The 16293-nt window shown below is 33.6% G+C and overlaps 1 protein-coding gene across 1 annotated transcript; it reads left to right on the top strand.

Annotated features, from left to right (window-relative positions):
* Positions 1–14395: 14395 nt before the first annotated feature.
* LOC131865856 (putative germin-like protein 2-1) lies at positions 14396–15149 on the top strand. The gene is made up of 2 exons (XM_059215406.1): positions 14396–14522; positions 14617–15149. The coding sequence occupies exons 1-2, from the start codon at positions 14396–14398 to the stop codon at positions 15147–15149; spliced, it is 660 nt and encodes a 219-aa protein (XP_059071389.1).
* Positions 15150–16293: the final 1144 nt, after the last annotated feature.

The raw sequence follows: 16293 nt of genomic DNA on the forward strand, positions 1-16293 counted from the left end.
GGGAAAATGCAAAATATTGGAAAATGTAGACAAAATGCATGACCCAATGGTGAGCAATATCTCCGATATTTTTTATGTTTTGCAAGAACTTGAGTTATTGTTCATTATTTGAGTAAGTGGTCTTAATAACATGCATCCAAATAAAAGAGAGTGATTGCAAATTCTAGAATTGAGGTAGATCTTCAAAGGAAAGGACAAAACAATAGTGGACATGTTGCATCGAGTTGAGCCATATGTGACCTTAGATATCCAAATTTGAAAAATGTAAAACAGACAATTTACATTAAATGATATAGAACTCTAGATAACCAATAGATTTATTTGACTCACAAATTTGTCATTGAAGAGGTTTTAGGTCAATACAATACAACTAATTCAGGTCAATAATCTATTGTTGCAAGTCTTTACAAATATGATGTCATTTCCTATCACCGAGTCATCCATAGGTGATCATTCCTTTGGTTTTATCTTGACGATCTATCTAGATCACATACCGGTTCCATAATTTGCATCGTAAGATCTTTTATATTGGTTCCATCATTCTAATATATCTCCACTTGCACTAATATCAGGAATCCCCATTAAAAATAGGGTTTTAAGGAAATATATTTCAATAGAACATGCTCTATCCATATTGTTGACACAAATTTGAGTCAATCATTTCATAATTTTTTCACCCTCAAATCAAAAAATATAAACTAGTGATAAATTTTTACAACCTTTCGAAAAATATAAAAATATAAGAAAATCATGTGCTAACTGACCGAGGAGAAAATTTATGAAAACCCCTAAAATTGTAATGAGTTACTCAAAATGAATTCAAATCTAGACTTTTGGTGGATCAATGTGCCCTTGTTTAACCACCTAGAATAAATAAAAACAACAATCACTGTTTTGCAACACTAAGAGTGAATTTTGTGGAACCCCTAAGTTCATAATAGCTACGTCAAATATGCTAAAAATCAATATTGTAATAGACTGGACAAGTTCTTGATTGAAAGCCTCTATGAATTATAATTTTCTTTTGTCAAATCGAGAGAAATATGAGCTTCACATGTTGACCTTCTTAATTGATATACAAAAATAGAATAATGCCTTGAGGTCCGATAACAGTTTATAATATTCCTTATGGAAGAATTCGCTACATACTATATCTCCAAAAGACTCCAAATGCAATGTCGTATTCAACACGTGTCTTTGCAATGACAATCGTGTCCTATATCTAGAACTCCTAGCAATATAACTGAGGTGTAAACCACTGAATTCATCTAGGCCTCCTAATTATCTAATATAGCTTATGACCAATTATAACTAATTTAAGGTATGTGTACCACATGTTGGCATATGCATTGAATAATATACATTATAATATCATATCCTTGGCTACATAATATATTTCGCATACTCCAAACAATATGATTTGACAAGCACTTTATAATAGTAGAGGAAATGAAGATAAACAAGGATAATGAATGAAAACATATAAAGTTGCTATTATTAAGACCAATATTCGAAATCTTCATCATGCTTGACTGGTTCGCCTACATATGAACTTGATCTACAGAAGATGGGGATGTGTAAATAATTTTCTCTACAACTAGATGAGCCCCATACAAGACAAAAAGATGAACAGTCTGGAGAGATCTTAGATTGATATTACTTTAGTTATTGTGTGTTAGATGTGTTTTAATTCCTCTAGATGCAACTTAATCACGCACTTGTAATTATACATATACCCGTTCAGGTCATGTCCAAATAAATAATTTCATTGAAACATCTATTCTCATATTGGTGACATGTAGAAGATGATTGTCGCAATATTCAAGCATGTGGATTAAGCGAGTCTTCCTTATAATGCAAGCTAGTGAATTGTGAGCGTTCTAGAAAAGGTCCAAAATGTATTTGAAAGGTCATTAAGCATTTGGCTTGTAAAACTTCTGAGATGATAATGGACTAAGCACCTCACCTTTTCAGCATTTTTTTATTAGGATAAAACAAGTTTTGAAGGGGCCCCAAACCCCTTTACAAATAGAGGGTTTGCATTGAGAAATGGACCAAACTACCTGACAGTGGACAACAGGTTTTAAAAAGGACCTGAAACCTTCTGGACTTACGGGAATCCACCAATCAAAATATGAACATCACAAAATAGGATGGCACAACCATAAGCTCGAAAACAACAAACAAAACATCTCAAAAAACAGAGAACGAGGGTTTTTCTGGCACCCTCGGCCAACTAGAAGCGTTTTCCTAGGCTCCCTGAACTTGTAATAGATTCGTAGGACCACATAAAGCCACAAAGACCAATGCTAACCAAAAACCAACATTGGCCAAACTTGGCCTTTGAAAACTGCTAGCATCCAACCTGTCCCTACAAGAAACAAAAAACATGGGGTTTTTCTGAGCTCCCTCAACCACCATGGGTTTTATCATGGCTCCAAAAACCATATGCTTTAAAATATGCCATACTGAGAGAAACTTGCCCAACAACCAACTCTCCACCTCTATAGGAGACACACTAGAGTTAGCAAAAAGATCGGCATCAACATCCTTACAGCCAAGAAGAGGGGCCCCATCAACACCCCAACGAGACTTCCAGGAAACACCAGAAACATCATACTCCACCTCAATAGGAGACAAGTCAACTCCAACTACATCCATCTCCCCCTCAATAGAAGGGAACCTTCCACAGAGAATCCCCCGGACCCGAACAAAACAGCACTCCAAAACAGCCCAACTCGCAAGAAACCAAACAAGCAGACCAAAAACATCATGTGTTTCAAGACTGATACACAGAGGGAACTGCCCGAAGCCCATTCGGAAGGTAAATAACACCTCAAGGACCACCAAATAGTTACATGAGCCACAAGAATCATTATACTCTTTGTGGCACTATTGGTCTTGTGGATTTAGAGGAATCACATTATTGTATGGAACATAAAAGGGTGCGAGTTTAGCATTGTTGGTATTTATGAGAGAATGTACACAATTTCAAGAGAAGTGAAATATGAAGATAGAACCAAAAAAAAATTCCTTCATATCAATGTTGGCTTCAGTAGTACCACATTTATATCAACGTAATATGCAATATTTTGTACTTAAATAAATATTGGTTTCCGTGGCATGTTGAATTATACCATCCCGTAAATTAAGTTAAATATCAAAATGGAGGAAACAAGATCATAACATTAACCAATGCCAATGACATTAGGAATAAGAAAAGGCCTAGTTGTTATCTTTAAGGAAGAGCTAGGAACTTAGGTTCCTTTTCCTTTTGTTGCGAGGGATTGAGATTTTTTCTAAATCTTGAGAATGAATCTAAATGGCATTGATGCATGAATTAATATCTGTTCATTTTGAGAATCTTTGTTACCAATTTACATAATCAAATAAAAGGAGTATAGCCATAATTTCCCAGTTTTGGCAAATGAGGCTCACACATTCATTTTCCTAATTGTTTGTAGCTAACAAGTATGCAAGCATCTCCCATGCTAGACTTATCAAATTCCTAAGACTTGGCTCAATTTTTGCAAAGCCAACTGAGAAAATTCAGATGAAAGTAGATATGAGAAGCATTATTTCAGTACAGCCACTTCAACCTTTCTAATGTGACAAGATTTTGGAGTCCTATTTTTAGAGGACCTGTGAATTGCAACGAATGTTGATCTACCAGGTATGTCACTTTCAATAAGATATGTAAAGTAGGAAAAAAGAAAAAAAAGGGAGTTAATTATATATTATTTTTAAAATATATTTTGGGGAAGAAATATATTGCAGTTAATGTCACCATGAAGCTTTATGCCTGTACTTTTTATTTGATACGTACAGAACAAATTCACTGTTTTAGGATTTGGTTTAAGTCTGGTCTAATATCAATTTTCTAAAATTTTATTAATCGCACATAGCAGCCCCGACATGCTTAGCGGTTACATGAACAATGGTTAAAACTAAATGATATGTTGTAAATTGTGGTGTTTGCAACCTAGATATAGAGATTGGTAGTTAGAATGAAACTTTAACAATTTGCCCATGATTGGAAATGGCATATTCTAATACCACAACGAAGATGTAATCTGTGAACCTTACCCTTCACAAATTGAAACTTGTAAATAAAGAAATGTGTAGTTGTACAGTGATAGATTAACAAAGAAAGACAAATCATAATTTCTAATCTATTTTTGAATTTGGCTCAAATGATCGAATCTGTGAATGCAAAATTTTTTATGTGAAGTAGATTGCTAGAATTTAATTGGAGATCTTTGGAAAAAAACAAATTCTTATTTTAACAGTTGAGTATAACTGATTACAACACAAATTACCAACCATGTTTTGCATTGAAGAGTAGGAGCTCTTTGGTAACACTTGCAATGAAATATTCAATTATTTCCAATTGATATTGCATGCAAGCAAGAGAAATTTGGTATACTTGGAATGAAAAGTTAATTATTTTGAATCCACATTGTAAGTAATCAGTTCTATTCTCATTTTTTGATTACTACATATGCATTGTGCGTCATGTGTATGTTGGTATGTAATAGTAGGGGGATATGTGAATATCAACAAGGCAACAAAGCCTTGATACAACAATGAATGGGAGGCCCCTCTGACCGTCATCTCCAGTGTTGATTGTTTCTTTTTCTATCGTTAGCCCATGAAATTTATATATTTCTAATGAATACACTTTAAGGGGAAGTTGGTAGAACCCACCTTTATTTATTTGGATCTCAATGTGATACAATTATTTCGAGTGCAACTAGTCATCTCATTGATAAATTTTCTAGCATGAGGCATGCAGATGTTTGAATGTGTGGGTTGAACAATTGGACTCTATGAAATCAATAACAGATACCTATAAAAGTTGGTGGTAATACGAGCATACCAATTTTTTCTAGTATCAAATTCACAAAGAACAATCATGCCAAATCCATTCATTTGAACACCTATATTGAGGTAGACTTGATAGGATTTTACATTCTTCAAGATTGTGGTGTTGCATTCTATCTTGACCGTTGCAAGATATCTCATTACTATGTGAATGGTCTGCTAGAAAAATCATAGAGTCTTATATATCATTTCAATTGAACTGGTGGAGAACCAATTAAATATGTGTTTCTCTCAGATGTATTTATATTTCAACTAATCTTAATTCACATTCAATTCAATGATCAAAGATAAAGTTTTTAGCAATGAAGTTTTAAAATTACTACTAATTATATAAGAGTTTTATGGGATCTCCTCAATCAACAATTTGAGTGCACGGCATACTGGGTTTAGGCAAAATCTAGTGATCACAAGTTACACATATTTCTAAAAATCTAATGTGATTTTAAACTCTTAATGTTATTTGAGTGTCTCACAATGGATGCACATGTTAAGGTTATAGTTGACAGATATTTGTTAGGTTTCACAAATTATTACGTACTTTTCCACAAATAAAGTGTTGCAACATTTTCTTTCTAAATTCTTTGGATTAAGGTGAAACATTATCAACTAAATTTCACTATGAAAGAGTATTGTTATTGATTTGAGAATAATCTTGAACATCTTGATGTAGAGTAGATATATCCTAGACTATGAGAGGTGCATGGTTGACAAAGGAGTACATATTCATGTAGAATTTAATGAAGGACAATATGGATTAGATGGGAGATATCGTAGAGGTGGACCTGGAAACCATGCGATTAGAAGGTAGCTTTCACACAAGGAGGTTTAAATTGACAACCATGCCATGTGTCAAGAGGAGAGGATAAAGGAGATGGCTTTGGGATGGGAAACAACGTGCTAATAGTTACTAATAGTTAAAATTCCCATGTTTTCTCTAGGGTTCAAGTCAATTGGTTGGATTGATTCACAACAACAAGAACCTATGGGGCACACAAATGGAGCTAAAAAAATTTGGGGCTCTGTTAGAGGTAAACAAGCCTAGTTTCACACTTGTTGTACAATTGTATCATGTAGATAACAAAATTGGAATTCGCAAGGCTGATCTAGAGGCCTCGAATGACATATTTGTGTGGTGCATAATTGATATAGATAGCATTGAACAACTTGATTTTAAGGGAAAAATACTTATAGGTAAGAGGTAATTTGAAAGATTCATAGGAGAAAAAGAGAAATTTCTATAAGATCCATCATTGCTTGTATTTATTTTAAAAGAAATGGTGAAGCATGCTATAGAAACTAGGTTTTGTCTATTGTTAATAATAATTTGTATATGTATGCTTTATTGAAATCAAAAGGGGGAAAATTGTTTTTTTGTTAAAACTTATTTTTTATTATTGAATTATTTGATGTTAAGTAATAATTAAATTTTTAGGCTGTAATGTCGTAAATCGCATACATTCGCAACTTCACCTACGTTTTGTGTGTACTTTGGTGTCCATTCGCTTAATATTTTTGTAGGCTCATTTTAGTACTTACATAAGCCTTCTTCTTTACCAAGGTGCTCAGGCCGCATTTCTCATGGACATTGGTTTATGTCACCTTTGCATTAGTCCTATATTTTCTTTTCACCCAAAATTTTTGAACGTATATTATCTAGATACGAGTTTTTCACACGGACATTTGCACATCATGATAGCATCCTACAAAAAAAAATATGCAAGCATTTCTAAACAAAATTCAACTTTTTAGCTTTATAGGGCAGTTGCAATGTTTCGAGATGAATCTAAATGACTCATCAGTATTTTTTCATTCCCCACTCTCTTTATGAACCTTTCTTTTATTTGGCCTGCTCTCTCTTGGCTCTCTCTTTCTCTCTCAATATCTCACACGCTACTCTTAATCGTTTCACGCTACTCTCATGATATTTGTAAAAATTTGGATTGTGATGTCTCTAAGTAACTCCATTTAGTTTGATTGATTCGCATTAATCAAAATTTAAAGACCTCCCACCGAGGGAGCTAGAGGATGATGGCTCTTTTGGAGGTAGAAAAAAGTAGTTTCATAACTATCACAATCCCCTATGCAGATTCTAAAATTGGGGAATTGGAATGGTGATTTAGAGGATTCACATGAGATAGTTGTGAGGTACATAATTTATTTGGATAGAGTTGAACAACCGAATTTTAGGGAAAAATAACTCATAGAGAAAAGGTAATTTGAGAGATTTCTTGGAGAAAAATAGAACTTTTTATAAGATGCATGTTTTTACCTTTCTTCAAAAGGAATGGAGAGGTAGTCTATATAAATTCGGTCTTGCCTATTGTCAAATAAGAATGAGTAGTTTCATCCTTTAAAAATTAATAAAAAATATATTAAAATTTAGTTTTTTAGTTTGCTGATTAAACTTTCTTTAATTATTAAGTTATCTGATATTTACGAATATCAAAAAAATTATTTGAATTACATGAATTTAAGTAGTCGGCTATGACTAAATTTGGATCAAGAATCGAAACTACTAGTTGTGAGGCCCACCCTTTGGTGGCTTCGATATTGGTATTATTGGAACATGATTGAATTCTAGGGCTGTATAAGTTTTTAAAGTTATTAGTATTAACACATGATGATGTTATTAGAATATGTCAAATGTGGAGTGCATCTGTAGAGCAGTTTGATTTTAATATATGCATATGATGAGGACAAAAATTTTGATAGTTAATTAGGTATTTTGATTTCCATGTGATTATAGTGGGTTAATTGATGCTTTGACTTTATAAACATGAAATTCAACTATATCGTGAATTATTAAATTATCAAATTTATTAGAAGTAGCACCCTGTCAGGTTTATGCTTCTAGAAAGGAGCACTTGGTTTGGATTTTGATAGCTACCTTTGTTCATTTGAAATAATATTAGAACTGTTATAAAATGAAGAACGATTAAAGTTGAATGTAAATCTTGACTGTGGATTCGCATGGTCATTGAAATATCCCAAATGTCTAGTTGGCATAAAAGTGCATGTAGCATATTTGAAGTTTTAAAATCTCTGATCATGGATGCTATCACTTTTTAATTCACAAAAAGGAATGGACTAAAGGGATGAGATTATTAAAGTTGTAAGATTGAAAATATTTATTACCTTATTGGGCTTAGTTTTCCTCCAATGATTATAATCCTACTAAACATGGCAAAGCTCGAAATATGTTAATAGTAATCTAATCATGTCGCTTCTTCCTTTTTTGAGAAAGTCCAACTTTTCCAAAAGATTTGTGGGTATAAAAAATTACGCAAATCGAGATGAGAAAAGATTAGAGTTGATCAACCTATGAGCTTCTGAAGAAGAACAACATGCGAAGGATTTGTGAAGTTGGAGGGGTTTCAAATTAATTCATGGCCATGTAGAACGGCCACAATCTACTTCTTTCAAAGAAGTTCACATTCTCTAAGAACCCGAGGGAAGTGAAAATGGATGGGATGAGTTCTATTGTAACTTACAAGATGATAGAAAAGGATACTGTAATCAGTTGCTAGGGGTGAAAGGTTAAGAGAAACCATAAATATCAGGACATCCCTAGCCTACATCAAGGCTTAATATACTACCTTCACCAAATCTATTTGCATAGAACCTCTCCTATGCTCTAATCTGGCCTAATTTTGGTATCAAAGAGATCAAAGTGAAAGATGGCTTCAAGAGCCCTCAAAATTACCAAGAAACCCCTTAGAATTTCTAGTGGTTTTGGAATTGCTTCCACATAAGCATTCAATCTCCCTAAAAATTCCCAAAAGGGCAATTCCCATATCGAGAAAGATAAAAAGGGGAATGCCCTAGAGATAAAGAGCTAAAAATTGTGTCAAAAGAGGATAATGTTAACAGTAGACTGCATGTAGAATTACAATCTCTCTTGGGATACCAATTTGAAACTGAGGAAAGAAGTAAAGATAAAAATGAAAAACACGTTAAAAATCAAAAAAATAGAAAAGGCGAATCTAAAAAATGAAAGGGTAATGAAGGAGAGTAAGAAGAGGAGATCGACATTAATTGTGGTAATTAATATCCAAGACAAAGAAATTTGAAACTAAAACGATGACACATATATGATAACTAACACTTTGAAAGTGATATTGTACTCAGTTGAGGAAAGAAAAGGTCAAGTATTTGACCTACCTACAAAATATTTCACTTTGGACCTATCCCTTAAAGACATCTCCAAATCATAGTATCTTATCATCGTGGACGAGGAGGACTTGGAAACCAGCTTGGCTTCCATAGCACCAGATCCCACCCCGCTTATTTAAACTTCACAAAGAAACAAGAGTGTTAAGCATGGTGAAGAGGAGGATAACGATGACTATGAGATGGAGGTAAAACAAGGTAGACTAAAAGAGAAAACAAATTTATTGGGCAATAGAGATTCTCAATTTGGGGACTCAATTTTCCATTTTCTTGCTATCATTAAGGACCTAATGGATTTATTCTATGACTTCTCGACCTATTTGGCTGAGTATCGCAATAGGCATAAGTCTAGGATGGAACAAAAAAGGCACAAAGAAAAAAGAAATTGAACCAAATATGGAAGGTGAAAAGAGGCAAAGAGGGTGCTACTTGAGAGAACTAGAATTCAAGACTAAAATTGGTCATGAAAGAGTTTGATGCTCTTATGAGCCTCCATAATATGAAGTCTACATAGTTTTTCGTGGTTTGTTATTTTGGTAGTGTTGGGGTTGTGTTGGTGCAATAACTTGTTTGTTATTGAGCTTCTCTGTTTTAATATTCTAACTTTGGGCATGGGACCCTCTTCCCACCTTATCTAATCAAAAACAAATTTTGTGTACACTTTTAATATTACAAATCAATGTTAGATGTGGTTAAAAAACATTAAAATATAGTCAGGTCATAGTATGATGTTGCATTGGACTATGTTGGTAGTGAAGAATTAAATTGTTTACGAGTTTATTTTTATCAAATGAATTGTGGAAATCTCATATCTTTAATTAAATTGTTATCAAATGTATGATTATGTGTGTATCTTATTTCAATTTATATTGGAAATAATTATTTTTTTTATTTGAGCGTGTAGGAAATTTTCATAGCTAATATAAATTGGAGTTCCCTAAGAGAATCCTAGTCATTTTCAGTTCCTAGTGAACCCTTGACCTTAGTTAATGATAGGGACTAAGGTCTCTGATTTTAGTAATTGTTGTAATGTGATGTATTTTGTGTTTTAAATATAGTTTTATTTTATTTTGATATTTGAGTAAGTTAGCATTTGCGTCCAGCGGCATCCTTATGGAAAGATAGATTTCACACTGAGTAGGTTTTTGAATGACTTTCAAGTGTTTGTATCATCTATTTATAAGTGTACACAGACCCATACTGAAACACTTAGGAGATGGAGGTAAAACAAGGTAGACTGAAAGAGAAAATAAATTTATTAGGCGATAGAGTTTCTCAATTTGGGGACTCGTTTTTTTCATTTTCTTACTATCATTAAGGACCTAATGGATTTTTTCTATGACTTCTCGATCTTTTTGACTGACTATCGCAATAGGCATAAGTCAAGGATGGAACAAAAAAGGCAAAAAGAAAAAAGAAATCAAACTAAATATGGAAGGTGAAAAGAAGCAACGAGGGTACTGCTTGAGAGAGCTCTAATTAAAGACAAAAATTGGTCATGAAAGAGTCAAATGCTCTTATGAGCCTCCATAATATGAAGTCTAAATATTTTTTCGTGGTTTGTTATTTTGGTAGTTTTGCAGTTGTGTCGGCGCAGTAACTTGTTTGTTATTGAACTTCTTTATTCTAGTATTCTAACTTTGGTTGTGGGACCCTCTTCCCACCTTATCCAATCAAAAACAAATTTTATCTACACTTTTTATATTACAAATCAATGTCAGATTTCGTTAATAAACATTAAAATATAATCAAGTTATAGTACGATGTTGTATTGGACTATGTTGGTCGTGAAGAATTATTTTTTTATCAAATGTATGATTATGTGTGCATTTTATTTCAACCTATATTGGAAATTTATTTATTTTCTTTGAGTGTGTAGGAAATTTTCATAGCTAATAGAAATTGGAGTTTCCTAAGAAAATCCTATTCATTTTAAATTCTTAGTCAAGCCTTGACCTTAGTTAATGATAGGGACTAAGGTCTTTGATTTTAGCAATTGTTGTAATGTGATGTATTTTTTTTTTAAATATATTTTTATTTTGTTTTTATATATGAGTAAGTTAGTATCTGCGCCCAGTGGCATCCTTATAGAAAAAATAGGTGTTATGTTGAGCATTTTTTTGAATGATTTTAAAGTGTCGGTTTCATCTATTTTTGAGTGTATTTAGGCCCATAAAGAAACACTTATGAGTTGGGTACCTTTTTGGGAATTAGTCCATGGGATTTTGCCATCATTTGATCTTGTCCAAGTCTCTTAGAAAAAAGGTGTCGAAAGTCTAACTTGCGGGTGACAGTAAGTAAATTACCACTTTCAAATCCACTTCAACAATTTTATGAATGGTGCTTCCGCATGCCTCACACATATGAGTGGATCCAAAGGATCCTATTGGGGAAGAGTATACAATATTATTCCTCTCATCCCAATGCTCTCACACGTAGGAGCATTTGTGATATCCACATACCCTTAGGTTTTGGTGAGAAGGGGTTAGAGGAGGTGAATGAGATCAATGTGGTACCTCCTGGCCAGGGGAGGGGAGGTCATATGACACATATTGTATATACCATTCTAAGAGTCTTTGTATGGCTTATTATTTTATTTTTTGCATCTTTCTTTTTGGGATTTTTTGGGAGGCTTTGTGGAAGGACTCAAAAGAGTCTTTGAGAAATTTCTATCAAACCCTCCTCATCTATTAAGGAAATATTTTGATATGATTCAATCTTTAGAATGCTATATTCCATTTTGTTGTAAATATGTTAGTGGAGGCTTTTGATTTGATTTTTAAATTTCATCTTTCTATGTCTTTTCTTATGTATATGACACGTGTGTGAGGGTTTAGGCTCTCCCAAGTTGATCAGAGAAACTCATGTGTAGGGTGAGGGATATGTGGAACCTCCAAGGGAACGATTTTTTCTCGTTGAGAAGGAGATTTCTTGGGTATGAGTATCCTTGATTCTTTTGGAAAATCTGTGGAAAAATGGTTCGATATAATTTAGAAGGGATGTGAATTATATGGTGTTGGACTCCCTTAATGGATTTTACATCTGCGTGGAGTATTTATATTGGGAAATCAAGTTTCTCATGGGCCTCTTAGCTTGGGGGTTGGTTGTGAGAAAGCCCAAATGTTGGAAGGTGAGCTCTCCATTGGCTTGTTTAAAAATTGTGTTTTGTAAGATTTTTTGTGGAATCAAATGGGGTGCTACCTTGACATTGGAATGAAAATATTCATTCTCACGTTTGGGTTAGAATTTTTATTACATTTTTTAAATGGGTTGGAGTAAGTTGTTAAAAATTTTATCAAATGGGTCCCTTGTAATGTTGTGTATATCAAGTTGATAAATGATGATGTTGTTGTGTTTAGAAGCGATTATATTTTACTTTTCTAAAAAATATACATATTGTTTAAGGGCTGAGTTTGTTTAAGAAATAACTTAGCGCTTGTGATAATTTGCATTTCATACATTTAAAAGTTATTGATACTTAATGAACAAATTAAAGTTATTAGTAATATTGGATTAAATTAGCTTTAAGAGTGTGAAATTTTCATGCACTTTTCTTGATATTTTTAGTTAATAAAGTGAAGGGGATGTTTATCACGCAAATATTGTTCTCTTTGTTATCCTACAAAATAAAAAAACTTGCTCTACTTAAACTTTGGTTTAAAATTAAAAATAGTTATTTGTAATTAGATGTGTATGTTCACCTATTTAAAAATATATATTTTATACAAAGTATATTTACCTTTGTAAACACACACACACAGCAAACTTGAGTTTGGGTTTCTAGTGTTACCATATCGGTTAAGGCCCATTAAGCGGGTTTAGCATGATAATTAATTCTTTTAAGAGAATTTAATTTAATATAACTTTAGGAAATGAAAAACCTTAGGTGGAGTTGGTGTGCTAGGTTTTAGGATTTAACATGTCTTGTAATCGTTTAAATGTGATGTGGCCTCTCAAATTAATTAGTCAAGTGAAATAATGTAATTTATCTAATTGATAGTGAATGGTAATTAATTAAATTAAATCTGAAATCAAAGTGTAGTATACTTTTATTTCAAAAATTTGGTTTTAAAAGAAAGTAAAATATCAGCTTAGGATTGAGAAAATTCACTCTTTATTTCTTTTTAATTTAGTTGCGTTGGACTCTTCAGAAGAATAAACTATCGTTGTGGCTAATATTTAGTTAAAACAAACAGTATATTTACTTATTAAAAATATTTAATAGAAAATTATCATTTATTCGTTTGCCGCATTTAATCTCTTTATATATCATTGGTAATTAGTTAAAATTTGTTAAATTCATATATAATTTAGCTTAGTTAGGGTTTACTTAGCTATAGGTGTTAGGTCACGCCATAGAGGCCCGACCGGTTCACTACCAATTAGGAATTAGAGGGAATGTTGCCTTCAGGAGTTCCTCCCTTGAGACATGTTGCATAAGGGTTCCAAATCTCGATCACCTTATCATTCTTGTTTTACGTTGTGCGAAATGAGTGTCATAACGCCCACTCGTCTTATTCCTTTTCTCACCTCGTCTAGCATGAGTCCTATGACGTTGAGTATGTAACATATACATGCACATGCCACGATGAATTTGCCTTGTACACCAAGTTCATCCTTTCAATCACAAAACAACCCATTCTCTTATTTATTTATTTAAATTCTCGCAACCAAACTCTATAATTAACATGAATCCTTAATATTATAAACCAAAAATATTAATGATAATTTAGAACTATTCTTTGTTTTAAAGGCTCACGAATATAACACGTATATTTTTATAATAAAACTGAGATTATCCTACCCGAGCGTAAAAAGGTTTTCAAGAAAGACGCAATATAAAGCATGCATGGACGGTGTTTGTGTCAACATCCAAGAAAATTTCCTCTTTTACCAATTCTGAGACGGCTGAGAAAAATGTATATATTAGTTCCTTTGAAGAAGGCCATCGCTCCAATAAAGTCTAATCGTTTCCACATTACTAAATTAATGGCGGTGGCGAGAATATGAGGAAGAATACGTCTAAGGCAGGAGGTAAGCTGATCTTCAGATAAGCATATGCAGCAGAAGATAGAAAATTTCAACGATAATGAAAGAATGGTGAGAATACATCTGCGGTAGCAGGTGAGATAGCCATATGCTGCAGCAAGACTTACTCTGACGTATCGAAAAGAGCAACAACTCTGGAAGTATATTATTATAATATTACAAGGATTGGTGATTTAATATACGGAGTGAAGATGAATTAGTCATAAGGTTTGGGCTATATAAAGCTTGTAATGGGCTTGTAACACACATTCATATCCTTCTGAGCTCTTGTACTATCTGCGTTTCTATTATAATGGCTAACCGAATGATTTACTTCACACTGGGACTTTTTCTGTTGATAGGTTGTTACAGCGACAGGGTCATGGCAGGGGATTCCGATCCCTTGCAAGATTTCTGCGTTGCAGATGAGGAAAGCAAAGGTGAGTAAAAAACTTTATACATAAACAATGGTAATGATTTGCTTATTAGACGAGTCGAGTTAGTAATAGATTGATTTGATTTTGCTTTAAACAGTTTTGGTGAACGGGTTCGTTTGCAAAGACCCAATGCAAGTTTCAGCAGACGACTTCTTCTTCCGGGGACTTGGGCAGGCAGGGAACACCGACAATGATGTGGGCTCCAACGTAACGATGGCGAACGTTAAACAGATACCAGGCCTCAATACGTTGGGAATATCGTTGGTCCGCATCGACTACGCAGTGGGTGGAATAAATCCTCCTCACACACACCCAAGAGCCACCGAAGTTCTTGTTTTACTGGAAGGCCAGCTTCTTGTGGGTTTCATTGACACCAACAACAAGTTTTTCAGCAAAACGTTGGAGAAGGGAGATGTGTTTGTGTTTCCAAAGGCACTTGTGCATTTCCAGCAGAATGTGGGGCATGAAAATGCGGTGGCCATATCTGCATTGAGCAGCCAGCTTCCGGGAGTTCAGACAATCGCCAACTCTCTGTTTGCAGCGGATCCTCCTCTCCCAGATTCCGTATTGGCCAAGGCCTTCCGCATCACACAGGAAGTTGTGGATTACATTCAGAAGAAATTCGCATAAGAATTTGCTGTGTTCTATCAAACAAAACAATCAAGAGGGGACCAAGTCTTTCCCAAATTCTTTTTCCTTGCCGTTCAATAAAACAATCTTTCTAGAGTTATTGCCGTCCTCTTCTGCTATTCATAGCATCTGTTTTGAACATGACTATATCCTCCGCATATTCCAAAGATGAAGGATTAATTTGAAGCATCTGAAGGCATTTATGAATATTTTATAAAAGAGCATCCTTGTATTAGGTATACATTCATTTGCAACATGTTAACAATATATTCTTTAACATAAATATTGCAGGAACAACAACAAACAAAGTGCTTGACTTGGATAGAATGAGTAACACTATAATTCTTGCATGCCAATCTGTCAAGGGTGTTCTTTAACATAGTCTTAACCTCATTTTAGCTCTGACATAAAAGGTGAATGGTTTGGAAGTAGGAAATAGTTATTGGGAAATATAATTAGTAGTTGTTCTTCAAATCACCCTCACAATCATCCAATGCTTCAAGACTCCCCATCAAAGAAGTCATTCCAGAAGGTTAGGGACTCTCCTCAAGATAAGAATGATTGCTCTAATAAATATAGTATACCTTCGATGGAATGCAATACGGTTTCATTATGTCTAAATTCCAAGAAAATCCATAGAACTAGAATATCCATTGCATCCAATATCGCAATATTTTATCGGGGATAATATGATAACCTTGACACATATTACACCTATTCTTACATCAATCTACCTACATAAGGGTTATGATTGAGGGGCCTCTTGTATTAAACATTTCTAATAAGTTGGAATGACATGGAAAATCTAAGACAGTGAAGATAGATTATTGATAATAACACAATTCATTTACATGGTGTTAATTATGAGGGTAATTAATTTATGGCTTCCCAAAATAAGCTTTTCTAAATCTCCCCTAATTCATTCCTACGTTATAATAAATATGTCAATGTGGATGTTATGTATGAAGATCTAAATACTAAAGGGAAAAAGGATAATGCTCATGTTGATTTTAAAAACTTTGTATGTAATATTAAAAATATGATTAGTTGAAAAATTTAGCAATATATTACCTTGTTCATTCATAAACTATCAGTTCGGTTACAAAAAAAATTCCTCAAACCATTTCCTCCTTGTATAAGCATT

Source organism: Cryptomeria japonica, unplaced genomic scaffold, assembly GCF_030272615.1.
Source record: "Cryptomeria japonica unplaced genomic scaffold, Sugi_1.0 HiC_scaffold_123, whole genome shotgun sequence".
NCBI classification, from domain to species: Eukaryota; Viridiplantae; Streptophyta; class Pinopsida; order Cupressales; family Cupressaceae; genus Cryptomeria; species Cryptomeria japonica.